Source organism: Trematomus bernacchii, unplaced genomic scaffold (assembly GCF_902827165.1).
Source record: "Trematomus bernacchii unplaced genomic scaffold, fTreBer1.1, whole genome shotgun sequence".
Taxonomy (NCBI): domain Eukaryota; kingdom Metazoa; phylum Chordata; class Actinopteri; order Perciformes; family Nototheniidae; genus Trematomus; species Trematomus bernacchii.
Window position 1 is genome coordinate 3,372,246 of NW_022987564.1, and position 17,884 is coordinate 3,390,129.

Sequence of the window (17,884 nt, forward strand, 5' to 3'; positions counted from 1 at the left end):
ACTGGAGATTGGAACAGTACTTCGGCGGCACTCGATGACGTAGTATGCTTGAAATAGTGGCTCTGAAGCAGCTTTACTCGCGATTGAGAAACACCCTTTGTTTTCCGAATGGCAGGAAGTATTCTTGACTCGCTTCTGAAGCAAGATGCTCGGCAGACATGTTCTACCAAGCAAGCGTACTCGCGATTGAGAAACACCCACAGAGTGAGAGAAGGAGCAGAGGAGATGGGTGTGGCAGGATTTTAAAACTTTACCAAACCCAGCTGAGACAAATCACTCCTAACGAGCAGCCTGCCAGCTGAGCAGCTGCTGTCACTCAAGAGGACTGTCAATCATTGCCAAAAAACAAATGTTGATACATTTCTGATACATCTGTGTGCAAAATGTGAATAAAAAAAGGAGTGAAAAGAAATGTAGAAAAAGTATTTACGGAGAAAATGCCCATGACCCATTAGAAGCGGTTTGCTGATAAAAAATAAGCATTTTGCAATCACAACCTTGAAAGAATTCATAACTAAGCAAGAAGGTCATTGATAATCATGATATGCTGAATATTGTATTGTTGTTTTTATTACAAAGTCAAAGGTAAACTAAATATTTAAGAGCAGTCGCCATACAATATATGCCTTTAGTTTGACAGACATTCAGTTATTTGCGTCCTCAACTAAATCCTCCCCTTTTGGTACATTTCAGTTTAGCCAAACCGTGAAACATATCCCTAAATAAGCTCTCAATCATGTCCCCACACTGAGAGAAATCGAGGCTTTGTCACATTTAAGATAAACACAGTGACAGACACATTTCTAGTGATCAACTAAATGTAATGACTAGTATTTTCAGCACTAATCAAAATACAGTTAAAATACACAAGGTACATGGTAAAGAAACATGTAGAGACTTGCAGGGAGTAATTTAAGAAGATAGGTCCGACTCCTTATGTGTGCGTTAAATACAAAGCAAGAGTCATGAATCAATGAGCATAGCTTAGCATGAACAGGTCACAGGTAAATCAGCTAGCCGGCCTTTCCCAGGGTTGCCAACTCCCACGCATCTGGCGTGTGTCACACGCAATCTCACGCTCTCACGCTGCCCAAACTATTCTCATGCCAAAAACAAGATGAACCAGCGATCGTTTTTGGTTGGTTATTTACAATGTTGATTTGACAGCTGCTCAAGCTGTCGATCCGCTCCCTCCCCGCCCCCACCACTCTTAACAACGTTAACAGACAGCAGAGCAGTGGGAGCCGGTTGGTCAATCCCCGACCCGTATTGCGCATGCGCAGATCTAAGATCCAGTAGAAATGATAAAAAAGTAAAAGTCTGCTGCTTATTGTTCTACTAGGCCAAAATAGAGTCAAAGAGTATATGAGAGTGAGAGTGTGTTAATTAATATATTTGGCAGTTTGGAGTAAGTCTGTAGATTTGTTTGTGTGTGTGTTTCATGTATAGGCCTCTCACGATAATTAATTTTGTTGGATACATTTTCCCGGAAATTATTGCGATAAACGATAATATTGTCGGCACCGTTGTATGACCATTTTAGACCACTGACATAATGATAATATATAATAATAATTCAAGTACATCCTTTCAAACTGCTAGTCACATCCTCATGTAAATGGCAATTTATCGAGTTCATTTGTATTTATCGTACGATAAGTCAATTAATTGCTTATCGCGACAGGCCTATGCACACAATAAAACAGTGGAAACAAACATGTGTTTGACTTTCATTAGTGAATGAAACTTTGTGCCCTTTATAATCTGTGTCCAATATTGTGTATTTGTATATATTGTATATATATCCTATATATATGCTAAGGTCCCGCTACTGACACGATAGCAGTCATTTAGTGCGCATATGTGTAATTAAACCCATGATATCAAAATCTCACTCCAGCTACTGTAGGTACCCAAAGTTGGCAACCCTGCTTTTCCCAAAGTGAAAAAATATGCCTACTAAACACACTATTTATTTATATGTACCCAGTTCTGTTTGAAACCTGGGGAAATGCACACACACCTTCCTATTTATTGAGGTTTAGAGGTGCTAGGAGGCAGATGTGTTGCTAATGGACAGAGCCAGGCTAGCTATTTCGCATATTTATGCTAAGTTAAGCTAACCAGATGCTGGCTGTAGCCTTTTGTTATGAAAACGAATACTTAAATTCCAGGTATGAGGTCTTACTGTTTTGCTTTGTGGCTTCTTCTGCTCCAGGTGGACAGCTCAGAGACTCTGTCAGATTCAGACCCAGATGGAAAAGCTCTGACAGAGGTCCACTCTATAGGAGTCCAAGTGGAAGATGACAAAAGGTAACGGAAACACAACATGAAATCTAAGCAGGGGGAAAGTTTTCGTCTTTGAAATCTCTTACAAACTTGAGATGTGTTTATTTTGCCTGACATTTAGCTTGCCTTAATTATGGACACAAACCATCAAACTATGATATGTTTTTGTTTATTTGCTCATTTTGTCTTTGCGGGGAAAGAATGTGGCTTTCTCAAGAGCTTTTGGTCTTTGCACACTAATTTATGTAAATAATTGTAATAAATAATGTTCAAAAAAAGCCTTCATCTCCTGGGCGCCCAACAGTGCAGCCACCTATGGTTGATTTCTAGGCTAGATCCTATTATTTCATTTAACATTTCATCAGAGATCACAGCTTGAACTCATTAACACTTTGTTCCAAGAATGTCTTGTTTTTATCAACTGTAACCATGACTACTGCAAATCATACACTCAACATGATTTTCACATGTCATGTAGCCCTTTTCCTAATTATATCCAGCATCACTTACGGGTCAGATTCACTTGCATGCGAGCACCCCCAACATCACACACTCCCAAACCCCAATGTCCCCCACTTCCTGCATCTTCAAGGATGACTCGCATCCAACACCTTTTTACACAGCAAACAAGGGTGAGGGGAGGTATAAACTTGTTATAAAGTAAACATTCATCACTGAGTCTATTGACATGACATTTGCACACACTGCTGCGTCATATGCCAAAGGATTTAACAGGGCTTAACACAACCCAGTGAGCAGAAGTGACTGCAGTGACAGCTTGACTCAGAAAAAACTGATTTGAATATGGCTTTTGCATGCGATACTCTGTGTGACCGGATGGTTCTGGGCCTGCTGTGACTCCCTGTGTTGCAGGCGTGCTCGCTTCAAGCGCTCCAACAGCGTGACGGCGAGCGTGCAGGCCGACCTGGACCCCGAGGGCTTCCCCGGGCTCAGCATCGCCGTGCCAACGCAGGACAAGAGTCTCCAGTTCGGCTGTTCTTTCCAAAGGCACTCCTCAGAGCCGGAGTCAGCAAGCCAGTACACAGAGTGCCAACGCACCGTGCACACGCAGGGACAATGGGCCTACAGAGAGGTAGTTCTGCAGTGATATGCTGGACAAAACTATTGAACTGTATCTTATCAGTCATCTTTTGATGTAGAGTTGGGTATTACAAGTACCTAGACTAAGATATGAGGATTGAGGGTGAGGTTCAAACATGTCTTATTTCAGACTAGTGGAAAGAAACATTCAAAATACACATTATGTGTTTATTTTATTCTAAATATACTGTGTATGCATTCCTATGTTTTGCAGGTTTTTACAAAAGGGTTTGTTTATAAATAATGTATAGCTTGATTTATATTGAAACATTTTATCCCTGAAAATCTGTAAGGATGTTGACAGTTTTTAATTAAATGGTGGCAAAGAGATCTCAAAAAAATCTCTCTGTAAAATAAATAGACTCTTATACGTCAACAAAATGAGAAAAACTTTTAAAAATGGGCTTTATTAAATGATCATATGTATGCAAATTAGAAAATAATGACAAAGAATAATAATGCCTCAATTGTATATTTAAACATCGCATTACCGACAACTTGTAATACAAAAGAATTGTGTCTTAATGAAAGTTATCAGCTAGGGAAGTTTCATGATGATATCTATAAGTTAAAATCTTTAATGTCTTGCAAAATACAGTGTCCAACTGTTTTCTTATGCTATCACAGGACTTAATCCAGGGTGGCTATACCACGGAGGACTGCCCAGGGGACCCGCGGCCCCACCAGCACCCACACCTGCCTCCACGATCCCACTCCCCTCTGCCCATCACCTCTGAGAGAGCGTGGGCGGGGACGCCGTCAATGGAGGGCCCCCGGAGCCTGCCCGACTCTGGCCGCGCCTCGCCCTGCATGAGAGACGGAGAGTTCTTCTTACGCCTCCTGCAGACAGAGGTGGAGAGGATGGAGGGCTGGTGCCAGAACATGGAGCGAGAGGCAGAGGAGAACGAACTGCCAGAGGAAGGTGAGTCTGGGCAGCAGGTCAAAAAGGATCAGAGAGAAAAGAATAAACAATGATGATTCTTGGTTTTCTAAAACGACATGTGCGCTGTTTCCGTAGTTCTTGAGCTGATACGAAATGCAGTTGGCAGTGCCCAGATGCTCATGTCTCAGAAGGTCCAGCAGTTTTTCCGCCTCTGCCAACAAAGTGTGGTAAGTATGTGTGATAGCACAGAAGATCATGACAACACACATTATAAATGGTGCATGGCTTTGCTGAGATTCACAGCAGCTAAAAGCAAACTAAGCTTCGCTGCAGAAACAGTTGCAAAAAATTATTATTTAACCGTGTTTCTCTCTTGGATATTGTTTGTTCACCCATTTTTTTTTTTTAATAATTTTGTTATGCTTCTGAGTTAAGATTAAGCTGTCTTTGGCTCTTTTCTTGCTGTAGCAAATGCAAATGTCCCCTCTGTGGGACGAATAAAGGTATTCTGATTCTGATCACATGTCATGTCCCGCCCCCCCCACAGGACCCTTCAGCGTACCCTCAGCCCACCTCTCAGGACCTGGCAGGCCTCTGGGACCTGCTCCAGCTCAACATAGAGGACGTCAGGGTCAAGTTTCAGGACCTCCAGAGGCTCAAGGACTCTGGTTGGAGGCTCCCACCTGAAAAGAAGGTGAGAGGCCTGGGGGTCCAAAGAGCCCTGGTTTCCCTACGCCACTCCCCCAGAGCTAAGATGGCGGTGTGCAGAAGAGTAGCGCAGATGGTCGTGGCCTCCAAGCCTTTGCAGACTGTGAACATACACAACAGCCAGAGGAACTGAACTGCACAGGAGAACATGGAGTCTTAAACTGATAAAACATCGAAATACATATCAGCTTTTCTGCATTTATTGCAGCTGAGAGGAAAAGTCCTTGTCGTTCACATTACTGTCGATTAAGCTCACTTTCTGATACTGACTACATTATTCTTGATAACAAACTAACAATTGTTTCTCTTCTCTTCTTTTCCTTTTTACATCTTCGTTTTCCTCCTTATTCTCCCATTTCATTTCCTTTTGTGTCACCCGATGCCGATGCATGCTGGGATGTTTTTTGCTTCCCATTTATTTTGTTAACTATGATTATTTGTTTCTCATAATGTCTCGGTGTGTGATTCTTCCTCACTGAAATTATACCTTTTTTGTTTTGCCATTCTATTTATTTTCCCCAATATCTCCTCTTTGTTGCATGGAATTTTTGTACAACCATACAACCTTTTTGTTCACCACCCGACACGATATATCCACTGTCCCTTTCCACCAACGTCTCACCATGGCCGGGTTAGGAGGATAAGAAGCTTCCTCCTCCCTTACCAAAGAAGCCAGCAGGTGGGGTGAGTGGCAGCCTCCGGGCAGATAGCGTTGGGGATGTGATCGGCGGCGGTGGAGGAGTAGCTGGGTCGGGGGGCCTGGTGGTTCCTCGTATTGGTGGACATACCCTACCCATGAGGGAGAAGTCCCTGGACCTCGGGGACCGTCAGAGGACAGAAGCGAGAAGGAGGCTCCTGCAGACCAAGCGTACCGCCTCCTTCAGGCAGAACTCGGCCACAGAGAGCGCAGACAGCATCGAGATCTACATCCCCGAAGCCCAGACTCGACTCTGAACACAAAGCCCCCTCACCTCCTCACTCACCCTCAGCCCCCCTGAAGCTGACCTGTCTCAGTCTTTCTCTGAGTTTTTGGATCTTCTACAGGTCATCGCTATTTATCTGATACCCTCTCTTGAGCATCACTTCACTTATCACAACTACAATTCACTACTCTTGCTCATTAAACAAGCAATGACAGCCATTTTAGTGTCTTGAAATTTGGAAATGTTACTGACACAGAAGCCTAGACCTGAAATGGTAGCTAGCAGATATGAGTTATAGACTTTTTTAAGAATTTCCTTTTGGCTGACAAGCAAGAAACAGTCCACTTTTATAGCAGTAGTCAGCGGAGGTTCACGCAGTAGTAGCATGCCTGTGCGTGTTCACCCAGCACTTCTCCGTCACTGAAAATAAAGGGCTTAACGGGAACATGACCTCTGCGGAGACGAGGAGATGACAGAACCTCCCTAAAGATCTCCTGTTGCCATTTCCTGAATGCTACCAGTATGGATGAATAAACATGGATTAATTTCTCACCATCAGTTTAAATGCCCTAAAGTCAGATGGTTGGCAATCCCCAAAGAACATTCTCCAAGCATAGTCAGTCAACTACAGCTGGCACTTTTCACCCAGTTACCATCTGTCCACCCAGGCAGCCAGTCAAAAGAATATGAAACTATTTTCTGTCTCTTTCCCTCACTCCTCCTGCCTATCCATGGCCTCCCCTCATCATTCAGCAGTGAGGCTGTTTGAATGTGCAAGTGCTATTTGTACATAGTGTGCACACTCATGTTTGCCAAAGGAGCTTTTGCGGTGTAGCATCACAGCCTTGACAGCTAGAGAGCAACACAAACACACACAAAAATTGCTTTTCCGCTTTTTATGTAGTCTCTCTGAAGTTTCAAGTGTTCAGGGGTGGGGTTGCGGGGAGTTTTTAGGGGGATATTTTTGGTGGCTTTTCAGGACTTTACTGATATGGTCCCTATTTCACTGTGAGATTATAGCACCACCGAGTGGTCAAATGAGGGCCCAAAACCAACTACAGTGGTCTGCAGAGAGCTCTTTCAACCTCAGTCAGGAATTATCAAACGCCCTGATGAAACAGCCATGAAAGAAGATCTGTTTAATTTTTTTCTCTTCTCTTATATCTTCAGAATGGACTTGATATGTTTGCATAAAAAGCAGTGGATCACAAAGTAAAAGTGGGGAGAGCTAGGAAGCAGAATCCAATCCACGCCTAACTTGAAGTACAATCCTCTCAGTTTCAAACGCCGCTGACGGAAAAAGGAAATTATGTATCAGAATCGAAAGAAAACAAAATAAGTCGTAATAAGCCTGTCCAAAGAGTCATCAAAGAGAGGAAAACCACTTGTGGTGAAATGATAGACAAAAAGGCAACTTGATAGTGTTTGGTGAGATTAGGTTACACTTGGTTTGAATGGAGTTATACTATGTTTGTTGCACTGTGTGTTCCTTACCTTTCCTCTTTATTGATTTGTTTGTTGTCTGGTGTTTCCAGTTAGGCACGATTTAAGCTATGAAAGGGTCTTATTTATTTATATGTGCGAACAGATATTTCAGTAGTATTTTGTATGGATGGTGAGCATTGGCTTGCTGGTGTGTGTGTGTGTGTGTGTGTGTGTGTGTGTGTGTGTGTGTGTGTGTGTGTGTGTGTGTGTGTGTGTGTGTGTGTGTGTGTGTGTGTGTGTGTCATAAGGGACGAAGCCCAATGAAAAAGTCCAAATCAGCAGTTTGAAATAGAAAAAAAAACAAATTGTAAGAACCTTTTAGCATGACCTGTTTTTTTCCTTTTCTAACACTTGGATTTGGAATGTGTTGGCAAAATGGGATATTTTAATGGGAGATGTATATTTTATAATATAATCTACATTTCTAGATTAGTAGAGACTATTGAGTACAGTATATGTACAAAAACAGCATATATCAAATGTGAAATACTACAGTATTATTATTATTATGATAGATTATAGCATTGTGTGATACTACAGCTGTGTGGCATATCCAGACTCAGTACATGTGAAAAATAATTTCAAATGAATATTATCTTGAGTTTGTGAGTGCTGGGTCAGGTTCACAGGGTATAACTGGCAAGAGTGTTTATTGCCAAGTATGATCCTCCTTAGGCCTACTGTATATCTGTCTGTGGTTCTAACAACATATACTGCTGTACCCCCTCCCTGTATTTCCCCTTTAGAACCAACTACATGTGCCTAACCAGCTATATGTGGAGGTTTTCTTTGAACACAGTTTACAGTATATATATATATATATATATATATAGAAAGATATGTAAATAGAAAAAGTATACAAATCTTCAGAGAATATTGTTAAAGAAAATGTTTTTATCAAATTGACACGCCATCCTTTGTCTCGCTCACTGTCACTCGCAATACACACATAAGACTGACGGATTTTGTTGATGTTACTACTGCATGTTTTATGTCAAACCTCCTTTGAAAAATGTTGCAGAATCTTGACTGATAAGAGTACATTTTGTAGCTTATGAACCCTTTTTTGTGATTGAAAACTATTGACAGGATTTTACAATGCCGTTATTAAATGAGTCATACCTTTGTACGAAGAAGACATCCTTGGAGGACTTATGACACTTGGCAATCAATGCTTTGATTTGAATCTCAGAAGAACAATTGAACAACCTCCATGTAAAACAAGCTGCCCTGGCAATTACAAAAAAGGGCTGAGAATCAGTCGACATGTTTAATTCATCTGCAGCACTGTGGGTTGCAGCCCTTTTTGTCGACTCATCTTCCTCTGTTCCCCTCAAATTCAACAACATCAAAGTGGTGTTTCACACAGCCCTCATCAAACAAAGCACAAATACCTGCTTTTCTACTGTTACTCCACTGTGAAGGCCTCTTGACTCCACCCTCACAATCCTCAGACCTACACACAGAGGGGTGGCATGGTCTTTCCATGAGGAGTCGGCCTTGAGGAACACCAGGAATCAAAGAGGCTTAGTGGGATTTTTATCCACCGTAGCAACTACTACTACTTCTTCTTCAATTCTCGCTTGACTTTGTCCTCTATACTATTGATCACGTTACGGTGTTAGCCAGCCACCTTGCCTTGAAACAGGTCCATAGCAAACACATTTTGGTGGTTTTTGATTTCCTTTATTCCGTATTTACCCATCTTCACAGTATAAATACAGGAGCCTCAGCTAGAAATAGCAGCCTGGGTGTATATTGGACAAACATGATCTGAGCACTCACCAACACACCACAATGACTGCTATACGAACCCTTTCACCTCTTTCTAGAAGTGCAAAAACCACTCGTGGACAGCCAGACGGACAGGACACCTCTGAGTACCTCAGTTTCTAGCAGCAGTGTCTCCAACCCCGACCAATGCCTCTGCGCTCAGGGGATTCTCTCACACAGACGGACCCTGATAATACAGGATCAGTCCCGCAGGAATGTTGTCCATATTCTCTGAATAAAAAGGGGCAATCATTTGAGCCCAGATTCTCTTGTAGCCATTTTCTGAGACTGGCAGAGCAGTGAAAGATGTTGTGGTCGTAGAAAGAGCTCAATTGTAGCCAATGTGTGTGGGCTGTACTGTATGCTGTGCATTTGCAACAAAGTGAAACAGAAGGGATGCTGTAGCAGCAGATTTGAGTTTTAGTTATTCAGATATTTCTGAGGCAGAGCTGCTCTGGAGGAAAAAGCAAAGTCACTGGAGGTAAACCTCAGTGGGAGAAGCAAAGGACCTTTTTTGTCTGGCTTCTTCTTCAGTACCTGCAATATTTAAAATATACAAACTATTAAAGAAATAAGAAATCAACCATATGATGTTTGGAAAATGCATTTTTGATTAGCACTCAAATTCAGCTTAACTTGTGCAGTAACTTTATACACATTAGTAGAACAGTAAACAGTGAAGCTGATATTAAATATAGTTCATTTTAAGAATTGTAACTCTAATTCTTATCTATACCAAATCTACATTAAATATGTATTTGTTCCCTCCTCTTAGAGGTTTTACTTCACACCCCCAGAGCAGCTTAAACCCCAGAAGATGTCTAACTGAAACTCCAATGTGCCTTTAGCACTGAGGTGTAAATGTGCTCATATGTGTGTGTTTGGTGTGTGCGTGTGTGTATTTACACTGTAGTGTTGCTTTACAGTACACACACAGGTAACCATGTGGGTCAGAAACAACTGAGCAATTACTGTGTAATTATCAAAATCCTACCCTGCCACCCTAGCGTTTACAAACATGTAAATACCTGTTGCCAATGGACATTGCTATTCTCAATATGACATATATTGTTATAACAATATGATTATTATAAGTATGATTCTTGTCATTAAAAGGATTAATTATTGCAATCACTCTCATTATTATAAATGGTGTTGTCAATTAGCTATGGGTGAACATTGTTCTTTATTCAAGGGTGAGTAGTGTGTACGATAACAAAACAAAAAACGTTGAATACATGACGATACTTCTTAAGTTGCTGCTACTGAGGAGATGGGGTAGAAGTAAAGCTAAGTGACAATAACTCTGGGAAGACATTTTTCTCTGGGATCGATGATGGACACACCAATGAGGAGTTAGAAATCACAATTGGAAAGTAAGCGTTCGACAGACGGACTGAATGGACTATCCAAACTTACGACCTTCTTTCTCCATTTGCATTTAACCCAATATGTTCTGCCAGATGAGGAAAACACGGACAAAAAAACTGTTGCAGACTCTCCACTCTCTGTATTCTACTCTATAATGTAGCAAAACTAAAATAGCCCCTCATTGTCTTCTCTCTCCACTTCTTTCATGTATTTCTCCTATCATTTTTGATCAAACGGGTTTGATACAGCGAGCTTTTCTGTCTTTAAGCTCAGCTTTATCTTGAGTTTTCTTGTTTTCTACACGTTTGATTCAGTGCCAAGACAGCATATGGTAAATACAAACATTAAATGCTTTTTTTTCTCCTATAAAAAAAGTTGACTGGAGCATATAGCAATAGCAATGCCATAAGACATAAAAGTTGTTTCGTTAAGCCACCAGTGGATACACAACATGCATGAGAACACCACGGTGACGGAGGAGATGCTGAGTTTGTGCTGGACGACAGTGGAGGGTGTTGCACAGTGAAGTGTAAAATCATGATTCTGTTTGTTGTGCTGTGGTTCTCATTTTGTACATACACATTTATTTATTGATCTTGTATGTTTTATGGATCTAGATGTGTCCAAGGAGCACGTCCAATAGCGCTGAAGCCCGGAGAGATGGCACACTGTGACGTGGTTTACCCCCAACACAGAATGTAACACTGTCAACGTTGTCAAAACATTTTCTAATGGCTAATATTATTACTATTAATATGATTATTATAAAGCTATTTTAGCGAGTTAAATGAGAGGTGCTGTGTCTACTTAGTCTTTCTTTTGTGTGAATTTTCTGACTCTTTCTTAATAGGCCTCAATATGACTCCTTTGTTTACTTCTGTAACACAATGACATCCCTTTGTAACCCCTGTGCTTCTATTGTACACATTGTACTGATATAGGCTAAGGGGCGGGACATCTCTAATCGGTTGACCAATCACAACAGAGCCGGCCAGCTAACCAATCAGAGCAGACTGGGCTCTGGTTTCAGACAGAGGGTGAAAAGAGGTGCTGCAGCACAGACAGTATGAGAAAAATAAAGAGCTTTTTGAACATTAAAGCATGGAGACATGTCACAGTAGAGGCACTACATACTGATATGAAACCAGAAAATGAGGATAACATACCCTCTTCAACAACATTATAAGGTGAGCTGTAAAAGTACAGTTGAGTGGATTTTGTTATTATTGTGATAGAGCCAGCTCTTTCCCCATTTCCAGTCCTGATGCTAAGCTAAGCGTCTTAAGCTTTGTATTTAATGAGACATGACAGCAGAAATATTCTATCCAACTATTGAAATGTTGAAATTACTTTACAGAAAATGGTGTTAATGCAAGACCGTTTTGCTTATACAAGCTGATTAAGAAAATATATTTGTACAGATTGTAGAGGGAAAAATAGTTCAATTGCAGAAAAAACCATGTTTACTCAGCTACTCTAGTGGCCTTATTACATCTCGTTGATAATTAAATAAATAACTAAGTAGATGGAAATGTTTGCAGTGGAACCACATTTGAAAGCGCCATCCAAAATGCAAATCAGAGGTCAAAAGAAAACTTTCCTTTTCTTTCCTGTTTTTGTCGTCTCTCTCTGCCTGTCGCAATTTGCAATGCAAATGTCGAGCTGAGCACATACATCCATTTAGGAAGGTTAAAGAAGAGGACAGAGAATAACTTAGCTCTGGCATTCTGAGTAAATTACAGTCCCTGTGGGTATACTTTTCAGTCAGTCAGACTGACACAGTAAGGGTATATTTTGGTCCATTCACACCATATTTGTGGTAAATAAACTGCACTCATAAAGAAATCCTGCTGCTACGGAATATAAAGTGTCTCACTGAGGTTTTCACATTCAGCGTAGAGCCTCAGGGTGGGAAGCAGGTTACATCCAAAGATCAGGAGTTAGTCAAATATGAAAATGTTGGACGTGAATGAGTAATGCCACCCAGAGGCACTTAAGGGAGTTACAGGGAGGGAAAAGGTGCTAGCAAATGCTGCCCAATCGTGAACATACGACGGAGTGTGAAAACTAAGTGATCACACTTGAGTGCAAAAAGCACTCTCGAGGTTTGTACATCCTGTTCGAGACTCCAGAAAGTCAGATAGGATTTAAGTTTTAGAGGCAGTTATTGTGTCTGAGCACAACTCAGCAGCAAGAAACAGGAAGTTCCTGAAGTAATGAGTCCTGAAGGATGCTTTAGGCGCATTGAGACACAGCTAGACAACTTTGTTTCTTGACCTAGCCTTAAGGGATGCTGAATGTCTCAAAAACCCTACAGGCTAAAAGCACTGCAAGAAAAAAATGAGCTATGAGCAGGAACAGCCGAGTGCCATCGTGCTATTATATTCAAGAGAAAGAAAGAACACATTTCCATTATCTGCAACACTCAGAAACTCCAACCAAAACAGTCTAGATTAAAAAACAGCACTACAGGTAAGTGGAAATATACATTTTTTGATGTTGGACTGAACCATCTAAGAGCTTCTTTGGAATAACATGAACCTTTAAGATACTCATATAATCCATAACACAACACAACACAACTATTCATCAGAAAATATTTTTATTCAGTTGTTTTTAGAGTATACAGTAAAACAAATAAAAAGTGCATTGTATGTAAACGGTTTATTTTCCAACAAACCCTCCTAATTAATTCTTTCTGAAACAGCAATTGGACAGCTGGGGAGCTGCCAGGAGAGCTTCACAAGCTGAACAGAAGATACCACTTTTCATTCAACATTTGTATCTAAAAGAGCGCAATTAACAAGCAGTGACACATTCAATCTGAAGTCCTCAGAGCTATAAAAGGAATCATTGAAGAGGAGTGTTTCATTCTTTCATTTTTGGCACAAATACTAATCCATTACATAAGTGCTGTCCCTTTAAACGTAGTGCATACATTCACCCATATCCCACAAAGATCATTAAAAACCTGAGATATTAAAAATCATGATATTCAGCATTTTAAAGGTTCAAGGCTTACAGGATGCCGTCCAGTTTGAGTGTCCAGGCCTGCCCGGGGGCATAGGGCAGCTCAGGCAGAAGAACAGTGAGACCCCCACTAGGGCTGACCGGAGACCAGGGGAGAGGTTTCGGATTTCCCAACAAAGTCACCTGAGAAGGGAAGAAATGTGTGATTTAGTTTGTTATATTATATGAGAAAGGGTATATTTTAGTGTTGGGTTGCTATACTGTTCTGCAGGTCCAGTCTGTTGTACAACCTTAAACCGTTTTGATTTAATGCAGCTCAACCAGCATATGTCATTATGGTTTATTCTGGCATTTGATTGAAAAGTAGCCTTCATCAGAAACCATCAAGACACTCAAATTAGCATTGCATTAGTAATGAGCAATATGACAGTGTGAGAAAACAACACTGTGTTTTTTTTAACGCGCTAACAAAGCCGCTAATGTGTGTATAATCTATAAAAACAACATCATTTCAATCCCATTACCTTAGTGACGGCAGATGTTTTGGGTCCCAGTAGTAGCAGTGTGAGCTTGGGGGGTTTGGTGATCATGATGACATACACAGAGGTTCCTTTAGAAGTATACCTAGAAAAATGGAGAAGATTATTGCTCCAATGATCCACTTCAGGGCATCTAGCATCTGAGTTATTAAGATGCAAACCACGCTACATCCTTTGTTGCATTTTCTCCCCTTCTCTCTTTACTTTTCAATCAGTAGTTAATTAAACATGCTTTAGTACTGTTAACACGTACACTCTTATTCATGGCTCAAAAAGCAAGAAGAGCATTTGAATGTCAAAGTTATGAAAGCTTTGAAGCATCAAAATATTCGGTAGAGGAATACTATATACAATGTGTGAATGCATTCATTTCAATAATACATGACAGGATTACAAGATCACAGACTGTTTCTCCCTCTGCTTCTTACCAGACTGGTACAGTGGTGTTCTCGGTCTGGACCCTCCAGGGTTTGGAGGCGTAGACGGCCTCTCCATTGATCTGCAGCCAGGCTCCGACCCCCCTGAGCCGCTCCTCAAACACTGCGGGGATCATCCCATCAGGTGTGGGACCCACATTCAGGAGGTAGTTCCCTCCCAGAGCCACAGTGTGAACCAGATCCTGGAACAAGAGAAGGATGACAAGTCAGGAAGAGACACCTCACTGATCACAGTATTCCTCCTGTGCACATATTTAAGCAGGGAATATTAAGATGACTGAAAAATCAAGTGCTTTGCTTAATTTGGATCAGGATTCTCTTGAAAATGATTGCAAAATCAAGGCACACCTGATTGTAACATAGACAATTAAAGGTCAGCTAATTGGCTGTTTGAAAGAGCAATGTATTAGATTAGATTGCTAACATTAAAACAGTAATCAATTTAAAAAAAAACTGAAATTACAAAATGTCTCCGTGATGGCTGCACACGAGCAGAAATTACGTGTACAGGTATGTTCATGTATAAGATATACAAAAGCGGAACCAACCTATCTCTCATTACAGATTGGTTAATACAATGATGCCGTCATCACTTATCCTCACCTCTATAATGGAGGGTAAGTCCATCAGTTCGCTCATCTTCATGTTTCGGCGGTAGCCCCAGGAGAGATTGTCCACAGATGTGCATTTCTCCCATTTGTGCTTGGGCAGCTTGCCCGGAGTGTATTTGTCTTCACAGTTGTAGTAGCCGCCATGTTTACAGGCACAGCCAGCGCCCCAGCGGTCATTCGTCACGATGGTATCCTAAGATGAAGAAAAGAAAATGCAACCCCAGTTGAACTATTAATAGTCGAATGTCTTGCTTAAAAAATACACTGACTGTATACAGCATTTGCACACTTGTTCAACTAGGACTAGAGATGCACTGATTTCAATTTCAATTTGTATTATCTTTGAGCAGCCAATTGTGACTATACTTGACAGCATGCAAACATATTTGTATTACTTTTCTTTCTTGGAAAATTGAAATTCAATTATATGTTCATAATAAAAAAAAATACTACTCAATAACTAACATACATTTCCTCCAATACTGCACCAAGTTTGAGTACCTTCTCTCACTCAAAGAGATGCACAATACTGTACAAAAACAATCCCACTAAAAATGTATTACAGTACATAACACTTTCTCTAACATGGTTTACTTTCCCAGAGGAAAACAGATGCAGAACAAATCTATAATAGATAAAAACTGTATGTAAATCTGACAACCGGTGGCCAATCAGTCCGTTAATCTCTATTTAAAACACTTACTTTGACTGGGCTGTCATTGTAGAGCCAGGCCAGGAATTCGGTGGAGTTCCAGTAAGTGTCAGGAGCTTCCCAGTCTCCATCGGACCAGATCAGATCAGGTCTGTACCTGCAGAACCACAGGAAGGTAAAGGTATTAACATACTGCCATAAGATTATATTAAAACATGCTTGTATACAGTCACATGTCAATATAACCAAGTCTAACTTTATTATCATAACATGGTAGAATAAACATGTTTGTATTGCAATCTGTTGATGAGGTAATTTAAGTGTTACACACCTTACAACCATGTTATAAAGCTCAGGTAGAAGTTTATGCATCACAAACTCCTGCGTTTTGAATCCATTCTTCTTGTCTGTCAGGTAGAGAGGGTTGAACCACTCATACAGGGAGTTGTAGAGTCCATAGTGCAGCGACCTAAACAAGAAAATAAAACATCTTAGAATCCAAAAAAGGCAGGCACTAAAACAAAAGACAGCAAGGTATCTGAATGACATGGTGATTGGGAAAGCCACAAATTCAACCCTATATTCAAATGTTGATATTTTGTTATCTGATTCAATTGTGGTTGAACAGTTTTATCTTGTCCTGAAAACCACTTCCTATTCAATAAACAAATTATGATTATCATATTCATTTCATCACAAAGTACAAAGTATAACACTTTCTCTGTACTTTATAGCATTTGACGGCCCACCTGTTGCGCACCGCCACCCCCAGGTCCCCCACCAGGTCCCTGTGAGGACCCGTATCCACTGAGTTCCAGTTCCAGGAGTTTGGAGACCCCCAGTTTGTAAATCCTTCATGGTGTTTGGCAGTCAGGACGACATATCTGCAAAAAAAAGGAAACAAGGAACTGTTAAATCAGGTTTGAGGAGGGTTGGATTACATGTACGGGATTATGTAATAAGGATACAAAAAAAGGTTTTCCCTTATAGTAACATAAAGGAAATACGTTACTGGTACATTTACTGGATTTGGATTATTGAGGATTATGCTACAATACCATTTTTTTATTATAGTATTGATTCAATCTTTTTAATACAAAATAATTCGTTTCTTATTTTTTAAGGTTACATTGTTCTGTTATTGCACATCAAATACCTAAATAAGCTTTTGTATAGATATTTCTTTCCTATTGCAATTTAAATTCAGATCATGCAAAAGTAACATTTGTTTTACATTACTTTCATATTGTGAAACGTAGATGAGGATCCTGATTAAATGTTTTATATGTAATAAGTAATTGCCTCGGAATCTATTTTTAAAGTAACCCTCGCAACCCTGTGTAATATACCAAATTAGGGACTTTTCGATGCAGCAGAATGCATGCTAGGAAGTATTCGAAACCGGAAGTGATCTTATTTGTTATCAAATGCTCTGTAAAGCCAGCTCAATAAATACACTCACTTTGCACCAGAAGCCTTGAATATGTCCGCCCAGTCCCCCGGGTTGAAGAACTGAGCGTGAAACTGGGGGGCAAACTCCGGGTAGCTGAATCCAGGGGGGTAGTTTTTGGACATGTAGCTCACACACTTCTGGTCCGGAGGTTGTTGGCCCTGCCAGTGCCACCAGAACCACTCACTGCCGAACCCGGGAACAGAAAACACCCCCCAGTGGACAAATATCCCCACCTTCGCCTGGTCGTACCATGGAGGCAGCGGCCGGGCGTCCAGGCTGGCCCAGTCCGCGGTGTACCGAGCCGCCGTGTGAGGCACCAGAACACCGAGGAGGAACCACAGAGCGAGCATGGTTTTAAAGTGTTAGAGTTAGAGTTCACTCCCCTGAATGTGAGTGAACATTAATGCTACTGGGAAGCTAATTTAAAACTGTTTAAAAGCAGAAAATGCGAAATAGTTTCACTTCCTGCAGCTGCACTATTATTGTTGTGCCCCTGCAGGTGCAATGTGGTCCCGTCACATGACTGAAATCACATGAGTGTCACGTGATCACACAGTCTGTATTTTTTTTATGATAACTTTATTTAACACATAAACTTTGCATGATGCAAGCTTTTTCCAAATGTATTATTTATTTATATGTAGTATCATCTTGTTCACACATGTTGCATTATTGTATTTAATGCAAAT

General features: G+C 40.8%; 2 protein-coding genes across 2 annotated transcripts in view; one reads left to right on the forward strand and one right to left on the reverse strand.

Moving 5' to 3' along the window:
- dlgap3 (discs, large (Drosophila) homolog-associated protein 3) overlaps nt 1–5,935 on the forward strand; it is a 29,249-nt gene extending 23,314 nt beyond the window's left edge. The window contains exons 8-13 of the mRNA XM_034125460.1: nt 2,219–2,313; nt 3,163–3,382; nt 4,018–4,312; nt 4,409–4,500; nt 4,821–4,967; nt 5,618–5,935. Of these exons, the coding sequence (XP_033981351.1) occupies nt 2,219–2,313; nt 3,163–3,382; nt 4,018–4,312; nt 4,409–4,500; nt 4,821–4,967; nt 5,618–5,935 (1,167 nt within the window). The remainder of the gene's footprint in view (nt 1–2,218; nt 2,314–3,162; nt 3,383–4,017; nt 4,313–4,408; nt 4,501–4,820; nt 4,968–5,617) is intronic.
- A 7,181-nt stretch (nt 5,936–13,116) lies between these two features.
- LOC117478243 (tissue alpha-L-fucosidase-like) lies at nt 13,117–17,719 on the reverse strand. Its single transcript, XM_034125214.1, has 8 exons — nt 17,205–17,719; nt 16,492–16,626; nt 16,074–16,211; nt 15,794–15,899; nt 15,083–15,283; nt 14,471–14,661; nt 14,028–14,127; nt 13,117–13,686 (listed from the first exon to the last, which is right to left on the reverse strand). Exons 1-8 carry the CDS (start codon nt 17,543–17,545, stop codon nt 13,552–13,554), a joined length of 1,347 nt encoding a protein of 448 aa, XP_033981105.1. The 5' UTR covers nt 17,546–17,719; the 3' UTR covers nt 13,117–13,551.
- Between the last annotated feature and the right edge of the window lie 165 nt (nt 17,720–17,884).

Bases quoted from the DNA above. Each gene is read 5' to 3' on its own strand.
- LOC117478243 (XM_034125214.1), bottom strand. From the start codon at position 17,545: ATGCTCGCTCTGTGGTTCCTCCTCGGTGTTCTGGTGCCTCACACGGCG. The intron at 16,627-17,204 runs GTGAGTGTATTT...TTTTTTTTGCAG, and splicing joins TTCAAGGCTTCTGGTGCAAA to ATATGTCGTCCTGACTGCCA. The intron at 15,900-16,073 runs GTGTGTAACACT...GTGGTTCTGCAG, and splicing joins CTTTATAACATGGTTGTAAG to GTACAGACCTGATCTGATCT.